Source organism: Panthera onca, chromosome A1 (genome assembly GCF_046562875.1).
Source record: "Panthera onca isolate mPanOnc1 chromosome A1, mPanOnc1 haplotype 2, whole genome shotgun sequence".
NCBI classification, from domain to species: Eukaryota; Metazoa; Chordata; class Mammalia; order Carnivora; family Felidae; genus Panthera; species Panthera onca.
The window spans coordinates 228479978-228503897 of NC_138339.1; the positions used below are offsets into that span (position 1 = coordinate 228479978).

The window sequence follows — 23920 nt, forward strand, 5'->3', positions numbered from 1 at the left end:
TTACTTTCTTCCACCTTCTACCGTATGTGAATGTAACCGCTGTACGTGAATGTTCAAATTTGTCAGTTAGTCCAGCCCATGTGAATCTAGATTTTCAAGAAATAAGTGAGAATAGGGAGATGGCAATATTTATTGCCTGAGCATCTATTTACTTTTTCTTGAAAGGAGAATATATCGCAAAGTTAAGGGGGGTTAAAGTAGACATTAGATATGTAAAAAGATAGGTAAGCAATCTTCTTAGATAGACAATAAGTAGATAAGCAATTTAGCCAACACTGGAAAATAACAAATACTCCTCAATGAGGGCCTACTAAATGCATTATTTCATTTAGCTCCCTCAGCACACCCATGAGGCAGAACCTGTTTTTAGTACCATTTCATGAGTTGATGGAAACTGGAGAGAAGAAGCAATTTGCAAGCAATCACCTAAACTCTTAAATGGTACTACTAGAATTTGGAACCAAGTCTTAGAACCAGATGTCAAAGTAAAATAAATTTAATTCAAATAACAAAACAGTATTGAGCAGTTACTATGTGCTTGACGTTGGAGAGGTTATAAATATGATTAAGACACAGATACACAAGCCCTTCTCTTGATGAGCTTACGTCTAACGACTGAGAGTGGATTCGAGCAGCATGAGCTCAAGTTCTCATTAGAGTAAGTGCTACAACACAGATCTAACCCAAATGCTGTAGGAGCTCTGGGCGGGAAGTAGTCATTGCCTTGGAGCGGTGAGGGAAGGCTTTGAAGAGAATGGGCCAGGGAGCGGGGAAACTGGGAGGCACAACTAAAGTGAGGCAAGAACAGTACACTGCAGGCCGGTTGAAAGGGCTTTGAATGGCCGTGCTAAAGACTTCTAGGAAGGCCAAGGGAAGCTGAAGGCTTTGAAGCTGGAAAATTACATGATCATATTTGGATTACACTGTGGAAAGCTGTTTAGATGGGAAAGACGCTGGAGACAAGGATTCTAGCCAGGCTTTTACTGTAACGGACCCAGACAGAGGTGCCAAGGGCCTACACAAAGGGAATGAGAGGGAAGATGTGAAGGAGGGAACGGATTTGAAAGTCATTTCAGAGTTGGGTCTTGGTAACATGCAGGATGAGGAGGGGGAAGAAGCTGATGAATCCACTCATCTTGGAGGGAAATTATTATTTTTTGCCCTAGGTCCAGGTCTGTCCTGGGCCACAAGGGCTGGCAAAGGTAAACGAGGACATCTCTGGCCTCAAGGAGCCCAAACTCTCATCTCTCGGGGGGTTTCTACTCAGGCAGCACCCAGACAGGAAAAAGAAGTGTGTGAGGTGCAGAGTGTGAGTCAGGGCAGAGCACTGGGGGTTCAGCTGCCCGGCAATGCATGTCCTGCGAAAAGGCATTTAGATTCAGAGTTGATCAAAAACAAGCAGGCTGGCCAAGCAGAGCCGGCTGGATTGGACTCTCCTCAACTAGTGATCTCTGTAATGGCTCCCAAGTTTCTACCTAGAGGAATTCAGTGGATAATTTTGGCATTAATTTGCACAGGGAATACATGGTAAGAATCAGATTTGGGAGACTAAGGTAAGGAGTGTTACTTTTGAGATAGATTGACTCTGAAGTTCAGAAGAGGGAGGCTGGAGGGGCGCCTGGATGGCTCAGTCGGTTAAGTGTCCGACTTCGGCTCAGGTCATGATCTAACGGTTCACGGGTTAGAGCCCCACATCACACTCTGTGCCTACAGCTCAGAGCCTGGACCCTGCTTCAGATTCTGTGTCTCCCTCTCTCTCTGCCCCTCCCCCACTCTCCCCCCCCCCCTTCTCTCTCTCTCTCAAAAATAAAAACATTTTTAAAAATTAAAAAAAAAAGAGGAGGGAAGCTGGAACTATGGTCCTGGGGCTCAGTGAAGAGGTTTCAGGAAAGAAGTCGGTGCCTTTGATGGCAGGATTAAGTTTCTGAAAAAGAGAGCTGCAGGTGTTTTATATTTAGATGTCTAGTCAGATGGTAATTACACCTCTTCGTAATCAGTCAAGGAAAACTTCTCAGAGAGGAAGGAAGGACTCAGAACCTCTATGAAAATTAAAAGGAAGAAAGCTCAGCAGGTTGAGAAGAGATCCTGTAGGCACAAGGGAGGAGGAGGGTGTGGGGGACAATGAAAGATGGTGGAAGGACCGTGGGACAGCCAGAGGGCACACGTGGAAGGAAGGGAAAAGAGAGGGAGTACCGTGCCTCTGTGCTCACCCTGTTTCCCACTGCATCCATGCTTCCTGGAAGCGAGCGTCATCTGTAATGTTTTTCAGGGTGACGACTCAGATGAGGAAGATCTCTGCATCAGCAACAAATGGACTTTCCAAAGAACCAGCCGCCGGTGGTCTCGCGTGGACGACCTGCACACACTGTTCCCCGGAGGAGACAGGAATGGGTCATCGGGAGACATTAGGATGAGGAACACCACCAGCAGTGAAAGTGTCCTCACAGACCTGAGCGAGCCCGAGGTCTGCTCCATTCACAGTGAGAGCAGCGGAGGGAGTGACGGTCGCGGCCAGCCGGGCAGCCACAGCTCGGGCCGCGAGCCGTTCGACTGCCCCGGCCAGTCCTGCCCCGACAGCCCAGTCATGCTGGACGCCACGTTCGTCAGCGGCAGCCTCCCACAGTCCCCCAGAGACGTTCTCAGCTACCCCCTCCACCCAAAGAATGAGAAACCCACCAGGACCAGAGCCAAATCATTTTTGAAACGTATGGAGACACTCCGAGGGAAGGGAGCGCACGGAAGGCATAAGGGGCCGGGGCGGACCGGGGGCTTGGTGATCAGCGGGCCCGTGCTGCAACAGGAGCCAGAGGCCTTCAAGGCCATGCAGTGCGTCCCCATCCCGAACGGGGATCTCCAGAGCTCGCCCCCCGCTGCCTGCACCAGAGGGCTCCTGAGCTCCGGCAAATGGAGCGGGGAAAGCAGCCAGTCGTTAAACAGTGGTAGCGGGGTGAGCACGCCCGGCCCCAAGGAACGGAAAAGCCAGGAGGCCAACAAGCGCGGGGGCATGTACTTGGAAGACCTGGACGTGCTGGCCGGGACGGCACCGCGGGACACAGGCGACCAGAACCACGCACACGAGTTCCATTCCCAGGAGAACTTGGTAGTGCATATTCCCAAGGATCACAAACCAGGAACGTTCCCCAAGGCACTCTCTATCGAGAGCCTCTCGCCCACAGACGGTAGCAATGGGGTTAACTGGAGGACCGGTAGCATCTCCCTGGGCAGACAGCAGGGCCCTGGTGCCGGGGAGCCCAGACTCATGGCGTCCTGCCACAGGGCAAGTAGAGTCAGCATCTACGACAACGTCCCGGGCTCCCATTTGTACGCCAGCACGGGAGACCTTTTGGACTTGGAGAAAGATGACCTCTTCCCTCATTTAGATGACATCTTGCACCATGTCAATGGGCTCCAGGAGGTAGTGGATGACTGGTCAAAGAACGTCTTGCCTGAGCTGCAAACACACGACGCACTGGTTGCAGAATCTGGATTATGCCCCTTTCCATCGCCTAATCAGATCACCTTAGATTTCGAAGGCAACTCAGTCTCAGAAGGTCGGACAACACCCAGCGATGTGGACAGAGCATCTCTTAATGAGTCGGAGGCCACTGGGGTCAGGGAAAGGAGGGATTCTGGTGTAGGGGCCTCTCTGACCAGGCCAAACAGGTTGGTGGCATGATTTTCAATCCGTCTCGTAATAATTATGGTGTCTTTATTTAAGAAACGTTTAAAGAGCACATACTAAATGCCTGACCCTGTTTGAGGTGATACACAGGATTAGGCTATTCGAACACAAGTATATCTTTTGTGACAAATATTATGGGGATTGAATCCGTGTCAACTCACATTCATTTCTCTGAGTGTTTATCCTTTAATTCAATCTCAGTTTTACTAAATATATATATATATATATATATATATATATATATATATATATATATGGTGAGTATACATTGAAAGCATTATGCTAGGCACCATCAGGGATCACTGGTAAGGGAGCCCCAGGTACTTCCCGTGTCCTTGCTGCAGTATTAATTAAACAGCTCCACCTCAAATTTTAAACTTTTTTTTTTTTTTAATCCTATGATAAATTTCTGAGACTCAAGGGTGCATACTTCACAAGTTTATTTTGGCTTTAAAAAATGCCCATTACAGGGTACATTAAAGCTGTTTTACAAAGAGCATTTCAGAAGCACCCTTGAAAAATGGGCCCGGAAGAGCTTAAAGCAGTAGAAACAGTAATACTGTACCTGCCGCTGGGCTCTTGTTGAGACAGACATGTGTCTTGGGGTTCCCTAATGTGTTGTCACTTCAGGGGTGCGTCTTCATCTGTGCCTGGATGGAACACCTTCAGGTTCCACCTCCACAGCAAAGGAGAGTTAGAATGCAGACAGGACGGCAGTGTGAAATGTTCTACGGTTCCGGAACATTCCACATCTCACTTTCCGTCTCGAGCTCTCTGTCTGCGTCTCTCTCTCCCTCCACACACACTTATACATACACCGTCTCAGCCGCTTTCAACACTTTGGGAGCAAATTTAGGAATAAACAAACAAATAAAATGTATTATGTCACTTATTTAAAACCTCCCAACAAAACAGAGAATGACCTTTTTCATTATCAGACTTGAAAAAAAAAAAAAGGTTTCTTCTGTTCATTCTGTACATTGGCGTCTCCTGTTCCATTTGCTTTGTGATTTTCTTGGCTCGAAAACTATTTTGATTAGCTACTTAAAAGTTAGTAACATCCTGTGTTTTCCAATGACATATCCACTTTGTGACTGGCTTCTCTGATGGTCTTTCCGGTAAAGGCGACTCCGATGGAATAGTTTCCAGCTCTCGCACCAGCCTCAGCCGTCCACGGCACCCCACATCAGCAACCAGACAGCCGGCCAGCTGAACCTGCTCCAGCGTTTCTCACTGCTTCGCCTCACGGCCATCATGGAGAAGTACTCCCTGTCCAATAAACACGGCTGGACGTGGTGCGTAGTGTGGTCACTTAGGAGGGGATCGTTTGTTCGAGAGCTAAGTACACAGTTGCCAAAGCTTCAGTATTTAAGTTCTGATTTCTGAAGAAGCCATTCGTTCCGATCTCCTGGAAACCATGCCGGAGCTCTGCCTTACTGTCTGCCTTCTGTGCTGCTGCAGCGGGGACGTGATGTCGCCTGCAGGAAGCATTGCTTTATCTGTAGCTCTCTTGTTAGTTTCCAGGGAAAGCAGTCAGGCTCCAAGAAGGAAACAAAGACCAGCAAAGGGTGATTAATAGTGAACAGAGGAATTAAAAATAAACTGGCCATAAAATAATTCTGGCAGCTTGCAAAGAAACAGCTGTCACTCGTACCTTCTGGAGCAGGGCAGAGCTCAACACTTAGAGCGTTGATTCATTCAAAGAGCATTTGATTCTTCAACTACATTTCTGCGTTTACCACACTGGCAAATAAGAACAAGAATATGCAGTAAACCTTTATAGTAAGGAACTGACAAAAGCATGTGTTGAAACCTTAAGTAAGTCCCTATTTTAGATGAGTTGATGGATTTGAAAAAATATAAAATATGTCATTAATCGTCTTATGTTATATATTATGTATAGAGAAGGATCGAAAGTGCCTTTATAAAAATATTTTAGGAAGTTATAAATTGCAGAGTCAAATCAATATATGCTTGTATTAAAATTTCCTTTAAAAAGTTCGACCGGTTGTAGAAAAGTAAGAATGTAGCCAAGAAGTGCTTCATCATCTCTCCCCTCCTTTCTCCCCCAACCCCAACTAAATTTCCTCTTCTCATAGTTTTTAAATTTCTTCTGTCTTACTGGGGACAGTAAGTGTCATTCACAATTAAACTGGAAGGTTGTCCACTTGACTTGAAAACAGAGCCATAAATCCATCCCGCTAACATGAATCATGCAGTTTAATAGTTAGACATCTAACATAGGCAAGGGGCACACACAGTATTTCCATGTAATGTGATTCATTAAGGGAGAGATGTTGAATTCCCCCTGTGTCTGTTGGTTGTTCCAACAAAAGCTTGGCTTCCCTCTTGCTTGCTTTCACAGCCTCTCCCCACAGGCTGCCCCAAGAGGCTCGCGTGACCTGGTTTCTGTGAATTCTAGGTCAGTTCCAAAGTTCATGAAGAGGATGAAAGTTCCTGATTACAAAGACAAGACTGTCTTTGGTGTTCCCCTCATAGTTCACGTGCAGAGAACGGGACAGCCCCTGCCTCAGAGTATTCAGCAAGCACTCAGATACCTGCGTAACAACTGCCTCGATCAGGTATGGTTGGACATCCCAAACACAGGCGTGCATTTATGGAATGCCGGACCAAGTCCGATCCCTCCAGTATCAGATAAGACGTGCCTCACCAAACAGAAAAGGCACTGTGATCTTTATGTGTCAGCATTGAATTTGACCAGGTTACATCCTTATCAAGCTATTTGAAGGTATTTCCTCACTGGCAACTTGAATGAGGTCCTGAGTGAAAATTCATGTTAATAGCTTCTACCTGTGCTGGCAAATTTACATTCCCCAGAAACTGGGAGTTATGCTTTACACTGCATTTCCTTTTAATTATTGGCCGACTGCCGCCACTGTTTTCACAGCATGGTTTCACCCCTTTCCATCATTCCTTCAGCACCATGACCAGGAAAACTTAAACCAAAGATGAATTAATTTATTTCTTTTTAAATGTGCAAGTAAATGTTGAAAATGATGTCAGCTAAGTCAAATATCCCCTCATCCTGTAGAGTTGATTAAAATGCTAAATAAAATATTCAGAGATCGATTTCTGTCTCCAGGACTGTTTGGGAACCGCCATAATGGTGGCCTATGATTGGACCCAGAGTGCATTCCAGTCTGTAATTTACTAGGCCAACCCGTTGCTCCTCCAAACTAATACCCATTAGTTTCTTAAATATCCTGCCCCCCAAAAGAGCCATATTCCCACTTGATAAATTACACCCTGGAGTAGTGGGGGTATTTTCAGGTAAGTCTTCTACAGTGGCTTTTGTGCATCATACCCTTTAATACCATGTGAATAATCCATGCCCACCTGAGATTATTTGCACCTTTTAATGATTTACCCTTGGCCTTGGCCTCAGTGAATAGGAATGAGCTGAGCTACATGAACTCACAGATCCTGGCTACTTATGCTTGTAACTACCCCAAAACTGAGATCGCAGTCAGAATCAGGATGGTCTCTTGATGAATCAGGTACCACTTTTCAATGGAGCTAATAGGAGTAACTTCTTCATATGATGCATGATCCCCTTTTTGCCTCCCCACTCCTAAGTTAGAGAATGTACAAGTACACATTTCTTCCATTTATTTCGATGGCATAGTGGAGGGCAGGAGTGGCTGCTGTTACTGTCATGGTGAGGACTATTTTGTTTTGAGAAATGGCTTTAGTAGCTTCCCTGGTATTTCTCAGAAAGAAGGGAAACAGACCACTTTTCTATAACTGTGGTGCTCAGCAGATACCCCAGCATTAACTGACTTGTGAATAACATCTGAATAGAGCAAACCAGTGAATCCAGTTACTTAAGCATTATTATTATTTTTTTTAATTTTAGAGCTTTTACCAAACTGCACACCAATCAAAGGTGGATCATCTATGAATATCGCAAAACCCAAGATTGTGTTTTGTGGAGGGTAACCTTTTTTTCAGACACCTGTTTTTCCAAGCTTCTCAGTTTTCCTAAGGGTTTATGAGACGCGTCCCTCCTCTTGGCTAATTTCCTTAGAGTTTTTGGCTCTGCCTTCCCAAGAGCAAAAAATATTTTGTTCTAGACATTCTAATGCATGGCCAGTGAATGCTTCTCAGCAAAAGCTCTATCAAGGGAAAACAGTGTTTGTTCAGGAATACCTAAAGCAAATGCAATCCATCTATGCAATTGGCTCAATAATAGTAACATTTCTTGATGCCAAGCATGTTCTCGGCATCATACTGAGTGTTTTACCTTCACTGCCTCATTTAATGCCATATCCACCCTGGGTGGGGTTGTCCCCCAGGTGGCAATGGTGGAGCCAACACTCGCTTGAAAAGCCAACTCCAGAGTCCAGGTTTTTAAAAACTCCACTCTGCTGTCACCTGTTAGAATTGCTTGTCCCCGTGGATCTAGGGTGATGCCATCTCCAGCATCAAGGGACACTTTGAGAAATAGCCCTAAACAACTCATTGATGAATGCATCATTCTCTTTGTGCATCATACCCTTTGTTTGTCGATGATGTTGGTTATTACATGAGGTGATAGCCTTCCTGTGATAATGGAAGAATCTTTTTCTGGCCCCAACACCTGAAAGCATTGTGTTTCTTTTGGATGATGAGTCTGTTTGTTTAGCTTTTTTAATATTAAAAACAACTGGGTATTTTTTCCTCTCTATATTAGCTCCTAGAATGATCAGAGCCAAATGTATATTCTGCCTGTAGTAAATATATGTAAATATTTGGCATGAATTTTGTACGTCCACCTCATTTCTGGCTGCCCTTTTCATCTTTATTTTCCTTTTGCTCAAATTTTCTTATCTTTTATCTTTAATTTAATTGTACCTTATACATTTTAGAGATCATTATAGGTCACCTTGAATTCTTTCTTGAACAAAGTTGGATGGGAGTAAATGAATTACAGTACCACTGTTCTACTCACTCCTTTAGTGTAGACTGGAAACTACTCAGGACCCCTGTAGATTCTGAATCATGGATGACATCAGTAAGACCACTGTTACTGGGTCTAGTCTCCTATCTGAAGGAAAAGTCATACAAATCGAGAGAAGGATGGTGGGCACCAAAATCTCCTCAATCCTGGCTCACTGGCTTATTCCCGGTCTCCATATCAAGCCTCTAACTGTGTTTTAAATCTGGAAGAATGCCTTACTGAGAAAACAGTGTGCTGGCAAACCATTGTGGGCAAAAGACTGATTTCGAGGACATAAATACCGATTATAAATGTAACCAAAATGAATGAGGCAACCCTCTCTTGTATCAGTCAAAAGTAAGAATCCATAAGATGTCAACGGGACTTTCCCCAGAGCCAGTTAGGACTTCATGAAGCCCTCCACACCTGCAGGGCTCCCCACCTTGTAAGTCCCTCCCCTTCACCATCACAGAGTGTGGAAAGCACACAGAGACTCCCCCCCCCCCCACTCTGGTCCCGGTGAAGAAGGAAGGTGGCGATAACAAGGGCACAAGGGAAAACCAGACAAACACATGGAAAATTAAAACCAGGCTTAAAAGGAAGACTATTCTAGAGACTCTAAGAGCAAACAAAAGCACATAAAAGTGAATGAATCAGTAAAGAAAGAGGAGACAAGAGTAAGAGGGAAGGAACATGCATCACTCTAGACTGTTCCTTCTTCACCAGTAGCACCTCCTTAGAACCGAAAAGTTTTAGGTCTGCACAGGATCTTGAGATCTCAGCCCCTGAGTCATAGGAAACCAGAGCATCCAGAACATCCTTTCTCTAACTGGCTTCTGTGCTGCCTCCCTTCACATGGTTCCCTTGAACCACCATCCAAGACTCTCCCAAGGCTTTGCCCTGGACCCCGGGGAAGGAGGCTCCTACCATGAGCTAGACCCCTTTTCCTCATGCTAAGCATTCACCTCAAACATAAGCATTCATCACCAACAGTTGAGCGCAGCCCCCCGGGGCCCTGAAACATTGCCAACATTTCCCCTCCTACACTCCCAAGTGCAGAACAGTTTATAGATGATGAAACACAGTGTATCCATTTTCACCCTTGCAGCTGCCCATAGATGAAATAAGGAAGTTCAGCCTTCAATTCTGAACCATTTGTATTCAGACATAGCAGTGTGTGAGAGGAGCCTTGCTTTGTTGGCTGAGCTTTTATTTCTGCCCTAAATCAGTGGCGCACAGAAGCACAGGTTATGCCCATCCTGATGAATGTGAAGCCACCGCAGGGAGAGGAGAGGCAAAGCCTGCAGTGCTCAGAATCAGAACCTGCCCCTCCTCCATTCACCCCCCCCCACTCCCCCCCCCCCCCCCCCCCCCGCACCCTGTACTTAGGAACCTTTCTCTTTCTGCATAAAACCAACCTTTCTTCATTAGCTGAGCACATTTCTGAAGAAGAGGAAATGGAAGTCCTGATAAACATCATTAAGTAGTGAATGGATTAGCATAAAAAGGATGCCAAGTAGGAGATTTAATGTTATTTAGATGAAATTTGAATTCTAATGCAGCACTCATGCCCGACCTCTCATTCTAATGGAACAGTAAGTTTTAGAAGCCCAATTATTCTGGGAAGACACTTCCTACTCAGTGCAGGTGCCCTGTACGCGCTGCCTGTTCATCATGGCCCTGCTGTCTACCTCAGATGACATAAATGATGCTCTGGGGCCTCTCTAGGTTATACTTTGAGTCTGCTTTTTCACAGCTGGGATTTTAGGTGGAAGACAAAAGAGAGGAAAGTAAAACTGGACCAAGGGAACGCTCGCCACTCACCCTTTTACTCGTGAAAGGAGAGATCACATGCAAGATGCTTGTGAAATGAACTCTGCATTGCTGACCACTAGTCTTCCCGTCTTGGAGAGGGTGTTGGAGCCGTGCTTTAGCGGCACACGAGAACAGGACCTGCTGTGGAGCCTGCGAGGCCTCGTGCGAAATGAAAACTTGAGCTTCTTTGTTCATAACTTATTAAGAATTTCAAGACGGTGACAGCAGAGAATGAAACCAAGCATGGGGCCCTGTGTGACTACCAGCAGTGACAGGCGCAGAGGCAAATGAAAGACATTTCACACTGTTTGGGTCTTCCTCATAATGAAGCTGAGGGATCTGGGGCAGCCTCCCATCCACAGTGATGACAAGGCTGCCCTTAGAAGCGACAGCTTTAACATGGTTTCTTCGGTTCTCTGTTTTCACTCGGAAAAAAAAAAAAATTTTTTTTTCACCAGAAGTGCAAATTTCATCACTCCTTTGAAAACTTTTCAAAGAAATGATTATTGCCAGTCACTCACACCAGACGCCATGGTTGCTTAATGAAGGTAGGTGGACTTCTCCTTATTCTCAGGGTCTCTACACCATCAGAAGAATCTTCTAGTCACTGTGTCCTGGGAATTTTCCACTGCAAGGAACAGAAGAAGACAGTCCCAAAATGGCACACCCAATAGGAAATTCATGAGCTCCTGTAACAAGAAGTCAGGAAGTAGGGTGGCTCCCAGGTTAGTTTTTTCATCAGTGTAGGGCTAAGGTTGAAGACTGGGGTTTCTTTCTGCCTTTCCCTTCTGCCATCCTGAGCTACTACATCTGGAATCTGGTCTGAATTCAGACCACCTTTTCCTTATTAAGTTTAGGAAAGAAATTTCCTTCTGTGCTTCCAACAAAAATCCACAGATCCCACAGATATTTCCCACATCCCTGGAAGATAAGGGTGGGATGGGAAGGTTATTGTCAGAATTTGAGGCAGAACAAATAAATACCTGACTGCCCTCTGGACATCCTGTGAGATCTAAGTCAGAACAAGCAGCTGAGAGCCCGCAGCTGGAGAGCTCCAGACATGTCTAAAATAATTAAAATAACAATATTTGCTGAAACTAGAAAGAAACTTGGAAACGGAACAATACGAGGAAAACATTGCTGGGATGTGTTTGTACATGCACGTCGGTACTCACCCAGAGATGAAGCCAGCAAGACTCGGGATGCTCGTAATTTACCCACAAACACCTATCTGCTCTATTCTTGATAGATTCCAATCAATAGTCCTCTGCTGCTAAGAAAATAACAGGAATTCTCAGGTGGAATGATACCAACTCACAGGAGGATAAATGTTTGTGAGTCATACTCCACAATTCACCCTCCAGGCACTTCGATTCTGAGAACTCCCGTGGAGCTCAGCCCCGTGGCACCGTCCTGGGCCTCCTTCCAGAACTAGAGAAGTCGAGAATGTAACCAGGCTGAGGATGGACCTCACTTTAGTAATCGTTCATCTGACACCTTGAATTTTTCTTTCGACAGTACGTGCTTTCTTCTCATGCGCTTTGATGAAGTTTGGAGCCGTTGCCAGAGGGTGATAAATGTCCTTTGCATTCTTGAAGCAGTCATCTAAGTGCGGCGAAGTTTTGCATTTTCTAGACCTTCCAAACTTTAAGAAATAAAAAGGAAAGCAATTAATGTTTTCAGTGACAATATGCCTGAATATTCCTGATCTGTGGAATTAGGGTGCTAAGCCTGGGAATGCAAAAAAAGTGTTACTAAGGATTCGGTTTTTATTGCCACAAAACGTAGCAGCGTATGATGTCCTCTGCGATCCATTCCGCTGACGTGTACAAAACCTGAGTATTCTCTCATCGCTCAGACTTCTCCCCTTGCTGTCACTGTACTTTAAAGGAATTAGGACAGCTCTCCATTTAGAGCAATAACCAGGAGAGCTTTCCTCAGACACCTGAACTTGGGTCAAGCCTGGCCTGGCACACGGAGCAGCCGCTGACATGGCCCGAAAGTTTCCCCAGGCTCAGGGAGGAGGAGCCATGGCTGACCGGTGTGCGGCTGCTTACCTGTCTGACTGCTCAAAATCTCCCCACCTTTTTGGAAGTGAGCCAACCTGTGAGCCCTTCAGGAGTGAGAAGAGTAGAGATTGAGGGTTGAATGAACGACTGAGTTTGAGCAACTCCGGGTCCTACAGGCACTTAAAAATAGCTGACATGCTGGGGCACCTGGGGGAGCTCAGTCGGTTAAGCGTCTTGATTTCGGCTCCGGTCGTGATCTCATGGTTTGTGGCATCCAGCCCCCCCATTGGACTTCGTGCTGACAGCACAGAGCCTCCTTGGGATCTTCTCTCTCCTTCTCTCTCTGCCCCTTCCCTGCTCACGTGCACGCAAGCACACACTCTCTTTCTCTCTCTCTCAAAATAAATAAATGAACATTAAAAAAAAAATAGCAGACATGCAAATTCACTGTAAACCAGGGGTCCCAGAGAAATTCAGTCATTTCTTGGGTAGAGGCAAGTCCAGAGTGCAGAGCCTCTTGAGGAGCCAAGAGTGTAACCTGCCGACCCTGGCAGGAGTCTCCATTCTCCTGGAGCTCTGCTCCACCTCAACTCATTCCTACTAGGAGCATTATCCCCTTGGTTCCTTACTGCTCCATTTCTCCATTTACATGTCAAAGAGAAGAGGAATCTAAGCCCTACATAAGACGATGCCTTAAAGTGAAAAAAATGCCACCCAGGGATCCTCACTAGAGCCACAGCTTATGCACATAAGTAACCAGGTAGAATAATGGGTGCCAAGCATCATATGAGAAACATACATAGGGAGGATTACAGGGGTTCCAAAGGAGAACAAGAAATAAGACCCTTAAATCAAAATACATGTTTATGGTATTATTTTGTTTCATGAGCATATTCCCGATGAACTTCTCCCCCAAAGGTGCACTGCTTGCTTATCTGGGACCCACCAAACCTTCCATTGACCAAACTTTTTCAAAACCCCCCACTAAAGCGTCAACCCCAGACAGCAGGGAATTTTGTCTGGCCTGCTCTGCTCACCAATGGCTCCTAGCAACTGTAAATATGCCTGCGATAGGGTGGTATTTAATCATTGCTTGTTGGATAAGTGAATTCCATGATAGCATCTAGTGTGTTAGAAGGCTACAGGTTACAAAACACTGTCATGCACATTTTCTCATTTAATCTCCACGAACGCCCTGTGGGGTGGAGTATTATTCTTATCTTTATTTTATGGGAGAGGAAGTCAGCGTTCAACTACTGCCCGAAGTAACTAAACTCATCATTCACGGTTTTACCAGTTCGGAAGCAATTGCTACTCATTCTGGTCCTGGTTCCATGCCCTCTCATCACTCCCAGGTTGCTTGCTTTAGGAAGAGAATGACTGGGGCCAGGGTCGCCTCGCTAACACGTCCCTGTGACTTGTTTCAGGTGGGTCTTTTTCGAAAATCGGGCGTGAAATCTCGAATCCATGCATTACGTCAGATGAACGAGAGCTTCCCTGAGAATGTCAGCTATGAGGACCAATCTGCTTATGATGTGGCGGATATGGTAAAACAGTTCTTCCGGGACCTCCCAGAGCCTCTTTTCACCAACAAGCTCAGCGAGACCTTCCTCCACATCTATCAGTGTAAGTGGAAGCCATGCAGACCACTGTTCTCATGCGCACGCACCCACGTAAAAACATTCTGCAGACCGAGTGCTTGTTGTACAAGTAATACATAAATCCATAAAGAAATATATGAAAGTTATCATCTACACTTCTTTCCAAAAGTAAACTTTGTTCACAGTTTGATATGGAAATCTCCAGGCCATATTTTACGGGTCTGAAAATACCTTTTTGACATCAAAGTTTTCCTTCTCAGTAGGGTTTTGCATAAGATCTAAAACTAACTTTCGATGTACTTTTAATAACTTTAAAATGCAAAGGGGACACAATGGAATTTATTTGGTATATAAATGTTTTTATAAACTTACTTAATTTTGGAGGTGCCTGGGTGGCTCAGTCGGGCTAATCATCCGACCCTTGATTTCGAATCAGGTCATGAACTCACCGTTCATGAGTTTGGGCTCTGCATCAGGCTCTGCCCTGACAGCATAGAGTCTGCTTGGGATTCTCTCTCCCTCCCTCTCTGCCCTTCCCCGCTTATGCTTTCTCTCTCAAAATAAATGAATAGCATTAAAAAATATATTTTATCTTTTTAAAATAAACATTTCCTTGGGATATATGAAATTCAAAGCCAAATGACCAGAAATAAGAAGCAAATGTATCTTAATACAATGTATTTTAATTGGTGAAAAGTAAACAAACCAAATGAAGCTTAGGCCTAATTCAAGTAAGTAATGTTTTCACTTGGAATTTTTTAAGTGATGCTAAATTGACAATTCTCAGCAAAGCCCCAATAATTAAAATAACCATCGAATAAAAAATTTTTTATTCTTCTGAAGGTAGCATATCCTTCTGAAGGTAGCAGCAAAGGGGGATATTAGAAATGAACACATGACTCTTTTCTAGATGCAATAATATTATGATTATAAATTATTTTAGTGGTCCAAGTCCCAATATTTTAGGAAAAAAAATATTTGGCTGTGGACTTTGAGTGTTCAGCAAAATATACCTGAACTGGGACTCAACATGGAATTCATCCAGTTTGAAGAAGATCCCTGCTATAGAAAATTCTGGGCTAAATGTGTTTCAGGAGCCTACGATATTGCAAATCCAAAAGGGATTATAATAAATACCACTTGTAAAAACAGGATAAAGTGATGACCCACTAAATAAATATTATTTTGTCAAAGTGAATAAGTTAAGTTAAATTAATGGTACATGTTGTGTGAGCCCAAACACAGAGAGTTTATGATTTTGTTGCCATAAGAGATTGAGCTGCCATGAAGCCTCCCTCATGGTTTGGAACTATCATATATGATTCTTTACATTTAATCAGTTCTCAGGTTAGTATTGACACTAGTCTAAGGTTAAAGCCAGATGATTTCCAAGAGATAAATCCCTTTGGCCCCTTCTGAGACTCACCAGCAAGAAACTGGATCAAAGCAGGGTTTATTTTAGCTGAGCAAACATTTGCCAAGTTCCTCTTATGCACAGGACACTGGGCTGAGTGCTACAGCTGATTTGGATGGGTAAGACCTACTCTCTGCTCTTAAAGATCTTACAACTGAGGGACATGAGACATATCATAAATAACTGCCGTGCATCAAGATTGGAGAAATTCCACAGTAAGCTTACAAAGAAAACCCAAGGAGGTTGAGATGAGGAATCGAACTTGGTTCCACAACGGAAGGTTGGGCTATGGAAGAAACACTTGTTGAGTTATACAAATAGCATGAGCATGTGTCAGGGAATTACAAGGTATTCATCTGGCTGGCATGAGTGGTAACTGTACGATGTAGGACCACTGACACTGAAAAATTAGACTGGGTCCATACCAAGAAAGGACATTGAATATCAGGGCAAAGAGTTCATACTTGATTCGTTAAGCATTGAGGAACCAACCCTTGGGTGTTGTTGAGGGAGTTACCAGTTAGAATGCTCTCGGCTATAAAGACAGAACCAGAAATCCAACAAATAGCTTAAACAATAAAAAAAAAAAAATCATACAATCGCACATGACAAGAAATCTGGAATTATGTAATTCCAGAGCCGGTTAATTTCACAGCTCAGTGATGCCAGGCTTGAAGTCATCCTCTCTTGGTTATCCCCTGAAGGTCACAACTTAGAATTATGATTACCACAACTTATAATTATCATGTCTTCCCCAAATCACATTCAAAGTCAAGAAGAGAGCAGAAGGGCTTCTCCTTGGGCAAATGTCTCTTTTTATCAGGGAGATACATTTACAAAAGTTCCTAGCATTTATCTTGGTCCCATAGGCCAGAAATTATTTATACCTTCTCCCTTCAATCAGTCACTGGAAAGAGAAGGGTTACCATTTGGGAGTTAGGCCAGCATGGTTATTCCCTAGTCTGCAGGAAGAACCCACCTTCCCTGAGCATATTGCAGCCCGCACCTGAACAGAAAGTGTGTTTTCTTGTAGAGGGAGAAAGAGGGAGTAGATGTTGAATAGGCATCCATGTTTGTGTGTGCCACAAGGGTAAATATCCATCAGAACTGCTCTTGTGACCCATGAATGTGGAAGTGGTGAACAAGAGATATTGGACTGTCCAGGAACCGGGGGTTAGTGAGTGAGCTAACACAGTAAGTGAAGCACTGGGTTACCTGCAGTGACTTCCAGCAGTGAGACTGGAAATTCAGTGTTCCATGGATAGACTCTAGAGTCAAAGAGAGGGACCGTTCTTCCTCCCCTTTTCCAGGGCAGTTTTAATTTTAGCTATGTTGCTTCTTGGACTTTCATTAAATGATCAATTGGAGTTTGGACGGATAATGAAAATATTTGAAACCCACTGGTCTACAAGAGGGAGAAAGATGGAGGGACCAGAGACTACTCTGTAGTCCTAACATTTGGTGACTGGGAGAATATGGAAAAGAAGAGGGGACAGAGAGCTGGTTTGAGAGCAGGGAGAGGAGAGGTGTTCAGAATCAACTGGACATTGAATTTGAGATGCCGATAGCCATCCACATCGTTGCCATTATCAACATTTAGATATGCAGGTCTAGAGTAGTCTCCCGAGAGCTGAGAAAGAGGCAGGAGCCACACGAGTGCCGAATGTAACAGAACGGTCAAAGAGGATAGGATTCAAAATGAATGCTGAATTTAGGGATTAATAGTTGACCTTCACAACAATTTTTATAGAAAATAATAGAAGATCCTTTCTGACAGATAAAGGGAAAAGTGACTAGAGAGAAAGTTGAGACAACATGTAGCCATGACAGATGACTCTTACAAATTTTGTTGTGGAATATTGGCGATCTGAAGTTAAACAATGTACACACTAGACATCTTAGCCAAAGCAGCATATTTAAAAGCAGTTCAATGGCTCAGCTGAATTTATAACACTTCAGTGACAAGCCTGAAGCATCTGCTTCTGTTTCAGCACAAGCAAGAAAAAAGAAAAAGGTTCTGCTATAATTTGAACAAAATGGCTCTTTTCTACTAAACCCCGGGCTGTCTTGTGCCACTACACAGTGGACGTAGCAGGGGTCGAGATGGTTTCTAAAACATTGACTGTACAGCAGGCTTTTCCAGAAATGTGGATTTGCTGCGTGACTGGGGTCCAGACGGTACCCAGCCCTGGGATGTACAATGATGGAGAGGATCCAGACCCGGGATGAAGGTCACACCACAGGCCCTCTGAAGCAGCAGGTTCCAATGTTTTTTATCATGTACCCCTACCACTAGTAAATATCTGAGCATGTATACTTATTTTTCATAGTAGAAATATACTGTGATATACTATGATACACATTATAAAACGTACCCAGTCAGTATTTTTAAAGCATGAGAGAAAACATAAACACCATTGAAAATCCTGATATCTTCTTCTCTCATGTCAAGGATTGTCACAAGCGCATTTCCTCCACCCCTTCAGAGGACAGACACCCCACTGCAGACACCTGTTCTAGAACATGGTATTTTAAGAAAGACCATGTAACCAGAGTGAATTCTTGACCGGGTCTTTCAGAGTCAGAGGTATAAGGGCATTGAGTCAGACCTAAAAGATCAGTAATGAACACAGCCAGGGGGCAGCATAATGTAGTGCCTAGCATCCGTTTGCTGGGATTTTCCCTTTCGGTTCACATCACCTATTTGGGGCCCGCACCCTTCTGAACCTGCATGGCCAGCACCCACCACCACCACCCCACACGGACCACCCTGAAGGAGAGTGGCCCGACACGGCCAGACCCTCCCCATCACCCTAGTCAACCTGGATCCTCTTCCCCAAGTACAACCTCAACTTCCATACTCCCCAAGATTTTGAAATGCGTGACACTAGGTCACTGCACGAAGCAACAGCACACTCCCTCTGCACCAAGCCCTGGGGGACTTGTAGGAGAAAGGAAGATGTGTCTGGCTGACCCTCAAGGAGCCGAGCCTCTAGGAGTCATTCGAGAGGGCCAGCCAGCTCCGTCCCACCACTCGTGGTTAATAGCGCCAAGCTGGCATCGAAGCCCGGCTCCTCTGCTAGAGGTGGGGAAAGGCGAGGCCGCCGTCCCCTAACACAGTGGTGTCCAAACACGTGCCCCGGAGCCCTGGGCCTCCTGAGAGGTGCTTCCCAAGCTGTCTGGTGGGAGGGTGGACATGAGGGAAGCCAGGCTGACCGTGCCCTGGCCAGCCGCCAGCTGCCGTCAGAGCAGAAAAACAGTTTGCAAACAGCTGAGCAGGTGGCTAGCTCAGAGACCGTGAAAGGCCAGGACGGGGCCGTTCCTTGCCAAACAGCGTTTCTTGTTAAGGCAGCGGGTCCGGAGCCGGACTACTTGGGTTCCAGTCCCAGCTCTGCCTCTCAGCAGCTGTGAGGCCTGAGCGGTGACTTACTTCTTTGTGCCGTTAGTGGCTGTCGCCATGGTAGTCGGTGATGGTCATATCTCTGAGAGGGTCTGCACACCGGGAAGGTGGAGCTTCCTCACGGGCCCCCAGCTGGCTCCTCCTGTGGCTGTTCCTCTAATGACCCGCCACCCGCCTTTCTGCAGATGTCCCCAAGGAGCAGCGGCTGCAAGCAGTGCAGGCAGCCGTCCTGTTGCTGGCCGACGAAAGCAGGGAGGTCCTGCAGACGCTGCTGTGCTTCCTGAGTGACGTGGTCAACTCGGTGGAAGAGAATCACATGACACCCATGAACCTGGCTGTGTGTCTGGCCCCCTCCCTCTTTCATCTTAATTTACTGAAGAAAGAAAGCTCCCCCAGGTGGGTTTTTCTCATCAACAGCCATAATCCTTAGATATTCCCCATAGCTCATTAAACGAACAAACAAACAAAAAACACTCTAGTATTGTACTTCAGTTTGGGGATTTGTCAGCATTTAGTTTATTATAATCAGAAAATGTTTCAAGGGGCACCTGGGTGGCTGAGTCAGTTAAGCATCCGACTCTTGGTTTCGGCTCAGGTCACAACCTCACAGTTTGTGAGTTCAAGCCCTGCATGGGGCTCTACGCTCACAGCATGGAGCCTGCTTGGGATTCTCTCTCTCCCTCTCTCTCTCTTCCCCTCCCCTGCTCGTTCTCTCACTCTCTTTCTCTGAATAAATAAACTTTAAAAAAAAGAAAGAAAATGTTTCAAGGTGAGCTAATTCATGTGCTCAGATATAAAACCAGGTAGTACTGAAGGATGGCCATTGCCATCCAGAAAGCCTGAGGCATTGTGTTCTGGTGTGTATGTAGTGTGTGGGTGGGAAAGAAGTCATATTCACAATCTCTTATGAAAAAAGCAGGACTTAAGACCTGAGAACAGCAGCCTGTAAAGACGTGGTTTCAAATTTGGGAAAAAATAGATAAATTTCTCCCCCAGCAGTTACTCCTGCCCTTGTATTTTTCCAAGGTTTTTCATTATGAGCTGTCAGACTCTTCCCCTGACTCAGAATGTCTGTGTGGTCATTGTTTTTATTTGGAAATGAGAAAGTCTGGGATCTGGATTAGCATCTTGGACAGGAACCGAAAACAAAAGGGACAAGCTCTGGATTGCGAAAAGCTCTTGGGTTTGGGATCCGCTTACAACTCTGTCCTTCAATTATAGAGTCATACAGAAGAAATATGCCACCGGGAAGCCAGATCAAAAGGACCTCAGTGAGAACCTGGCCGCGGCTCAGGGGCTTGCCCACATGATCACAGAATGCGACAGACTGTTCGAGGTGAGTAACCGCTTCCAGCAGCCTTCCTCGTAGCTCTTGGAGCCAGAGAAGATGCTTGGAACCATTGCTGCATTTGCGGCTTATATGTGTTTGTTCCTGATTTTATGATGACAGTAGTACACAACGTAGCTGTGGTCGTTGCCCCCAACAAGTGTGAGGGGCCCTGTATCACTGAGGCCCTGACAGTTAGACACCTGGGGCTACCATGATGATGGTTTTCAAGAAAACGGTTCCATTGCCCTCCATTGCCAGCTTCAAGGCCAGCCAGCCAATTATGTTGGATGTGTTAACTTGGACCTGATTAGGTTCAACATCTGCGTAACCCTCTTGGTTCTGTGAACCAAGAATCAATGACAGGCTCTGAGTGTAGCCACAGATGTGTTTAAGAAGTTATTGAAGTAGACTGCTGGCATACTTTTTGTGGTGGAATTGGCATCTGTAAATGGGAAAAGTGTGCTAAAAAGGTAAAGCTATTTCTGACTCATATTTGATGTTTCTCTTAAGTCTATGTGCTTTAAGTTTCCTGAGCCCACATTTTGCCAAACCGAAGAAAAATACGTTAAAAGGAAAACGGAAAGAATGAATGGGAAGTCATTGCAATGTTTTGGATAATAACTGTAGTCTCAGAAACATATTTGCTTTTCCTGACTTTGGGAAACTCCCCCACCCCAGCCTTGCCGCTGATCTTGGGAAACTATCCCCATGGCGCTAGGCCCGTTGCCCACACTGTGGGTTTTGACAAAATTACTTTGCTTTCTCTAACTATTAGTTTCAGCATTTCTTTAGCTCAGTATGTTGCTCTTGTGTGCATCCATTGATTCAGGTCCCACATGAGTTGGTAGCCCAGTCCCATAACTCCTACGTGGAGGCTGAGATCCACGCTCCGACTCTAGAAGACCTGGGGTCCCAGCTGGAGGAGAGCGGAGCAACTTTCCATATGTACCTGGAACATCTCGTCCAGGGGCTCCAGAAAGAAGCCAAGGAGAAGTTCAAAGGCTGGGTCACGTGCTCCAGCACAGACAATACAGATCTTGCTTTCAAAAAGGTAATCTCAGGGTTGTAACAAAATTACCCCCATGTCTAACAAGCAGGGATTTGTTTTGCTTTAAAAATGGCCGCTCTCAGGCACCTACGTGGCTCAGTCAGTTAAGCGTCTGACTTCGGCTCAGGTCATGATCTCGCGGTCCGTGAGTTCGAGCCCCGCGTTGGGCTCTGTGCTGACAGCTCAGAGCCTGGAACTTGTTTGAGATTCTGTCTCCCTCTGTCTCTGACCCTCCCCCGTTCATGCTCTGTCTCTCTGTCTCAAAAATCAATAAACGTTAAAAAAAATTTTTTTAAATAAATAAATAAAAATGGCCACTCTCTGGGGCACCTAGGGGCTCAGATGGTTGAGTGTCCAGTTCTTGGTTTCTGCTCAGGTCATGAACGCAGAGTCTTGGGATAAAGCCCCATGTTAGGCAGACACTGAGTGTGGAGCCTGTTTAAAATTCTCTCTCTTTCTCTCCCCCTGCCCCTTTCCCCTACTAGCATTCTCTCTCTCACTCTTAAATTAAAAAAAAAAAAAAAAAAAAAAAAAAAGGCCACTCTGTCCATGGGGCTTGGCACACACACAAACAGGTCAAAGATCCACTCTAGAGACCACCAAGCAGTCCCTGGCACATGTAATCAGAGTACAGAGTACCAATCTTATCCTTGTCCTTTAGCTGTGTGACATTGGGCAAGTCACATGCCTCTCTGTGCCTGGTTTTTCATTCGCATAATGGACATAATCCTACCACTGTTGGAGGAGGGCTATTTAAAAATCAAATGGGTTAGAATCTTTCCTGGCACACAGTAAATACCATGTGTGTTGATGGAGATTATTTGTACGATCACTATTATTTTTCTTCTAAGCTTAAAGATTAACATCTTAACGTCTTAAACCTGAGATATGCAGAATCACTTCCCAGTGACATAACCAGTGATGTTTTTTGAGTGCCCAGTGAAGTATGGTAGGTTTTCGTTGGAACTAGTTGGCCCCTTCAGCCTTCGATGGTGTCTTTCCCAAGGTGGGGGACGGGCATCCGCTGAAGCTATGGAAGGCCTCTGCGGAGGTCGAAGCGCCCCCCTCGGTGGTTCTGAATCGTGTGCTGAGAGAGCGTCACCTGTGGGATGAGGATTTTGTGCAGTGGAAGGTTGTGGAAACTCTGGACAAGCAAACAGAAATCTATCAGTACGTGCTGAACAGCATGGCCCCCCATCCTTCCAGGGACTTCGTGGTTCTCAGGTAAGCCTGACTCCAGGGTTTAAGATGTTTTTGTTTCCAGAAGCAGATTAAGAGCTGCATATTTAGGGGCGCCTGGGTGGCTCAGTCGGTTAAGCGTCCGACTTCGGCTCAGGTCATGATCTCGTGGTCCGTGAGTTCAAGCCCCGCATCAGGCTCTGTGCTGACAGCTCGGAGCCCTGGAGCCTGCTTCAGATTCTGTGTCTCCCTCTCTCTCTGCCCCTCCCCTGTTCATGCTCTGTCTCTCTCTGTCTCAAAAATAAATAAACGTTAAAAAAATAAACTTAAAAAAAATAAAAAATAAAAAATAAAAAATAAAAAGAGCTTCATATTTAAACATTTCGCACAGTTCTATCACCTAAGTTCAGCCTCTGCTGGGAACTCTGAGCCGGTGCTTGCTGCCCTCAGCGACATCTGACTTTGTTGTATTTATGCCCGACTTCCTGCTTCCTTCACCCAGTTTACAGCTGTGCTGGGCTCTCCTCTGGCCCCTTTCATTACGGAGCAGACGGTTTATTAGGCCATAAATACTGCTCATTTCCTCAGAACAGAGTCCCGAGAATAAGCTGCTGTTGGTCCAGTGGGACTTGCTGCCATGTTATGCAAATTGCCTCTGACTTTTCTCCTGATTTTGCCTTTTCTCCCTTGGGGAAGCAAGTCTTTGGTGTGTGTACCTCTTAAGACAGAAGTATATGCAACCTCAAAATCCATCTGTGCAACCTCAGAGATTCATAACTCATTGCCATGTGTGGAAACCTTGGCACAGCCCCGAGGCCCAACTGTGCCTCAGGCCCAACTATGCACAGACAGCTGGGTATCCAGGAGGATTTCAGGGCCTGACAGGCCTGCTAGCCTTGTGTCTTCTGTTCAGGTGTTGCTTCTGATAGCTTTCTGGCTTGAGTTCTGGCCCCTTGCCCTCTGGGTTTGGAAGGGGTGCTCAGCCAGCAGTAGGAGGCGTGCAGAGTATAGCTGTGCACATGGGCTGGGGAGTCAGCATCGAATCAGAAAGGACAGGGACTGAGGATGCCAAGAAACCAAATAAAATGTAATTAAACCAATATATGCTTTTTTTTATTGATAACTGGTGGCAGACAGTGTCTCTTCCCATAGATTAGCAGTGAAAAGGAATCACTAGTGAAATTCCCCGACGTCTGTTTCAAATACTTTATGAAACTAGTTTTGATGGCAAACCACAGGTTACTTTTCACACAGGCTATTTATGCCTTTGGAGTTGGTCCTTGGGACCTTGAATTCTAAGGGTCATTGTTGCCGAAATATATGTGTTTATCTTAGCAACCTTGGGATCCTGGTGGAGAACGTGGGCAGTTTTAAGGGTGGCTTAGTCCCACAGTTGTTGGGACATTAGTCATCTCGTGGAAGTTAAAGTTCACATCTTCACTCTTGCAAATAGTTCTTCTGGGATGGCAGCCAGTTCTTCTGGGATGGAACCGTGCCATAGCG

General features: G+C 45.3%; 1 protein-coding gene across 8 annotated transcripts in view; it reads left to right on the top strand.

Annotated features, from left to right (window-relative positions):
* The window catches only part of STARD13 (StAR related lipid transfer domain containing 13), a 237322-nt gene that overhangs the window by 206317 nt on the left and 7085 nt on the right, over positions 1-23920 (top strand). For 5 of the 8 annotated variants that reach the window (XM_078433466.2, XM_060637375.3, XM_060637376.3 and 2 more), the window contains exons 5-12: positions 2270-3663; positions 4807-4977; positions 6048-6264; positions 13873-14071; positions 19046-19256; positions 20082-20196; positions 21020-21241; positions 22245-22462. In XM_078433466.2, the coding sequence (XP_078289592.1) occupies positions 2270-3663; positions 4807-4977; positions 6048-6264; positions 13873-14071; positions 19046-19256; positions 20082-20196; positions 21020-21241; positions 22245-22462 (2747 nt within the window). The remainder of the gene's footprint in view (positions 1-2269; positions 3664-4806; positions 4978-6047; positions 6265-13872; positions 14072-19045; positions 19257-20081; positions 20197-21019; positions 21242-22244; positions 22463-23920) is intronic. The other 3 variants (XM_078442332.2, XM_060637377.3, XM_060637378.3) reach the window with 1 other exon arrangement.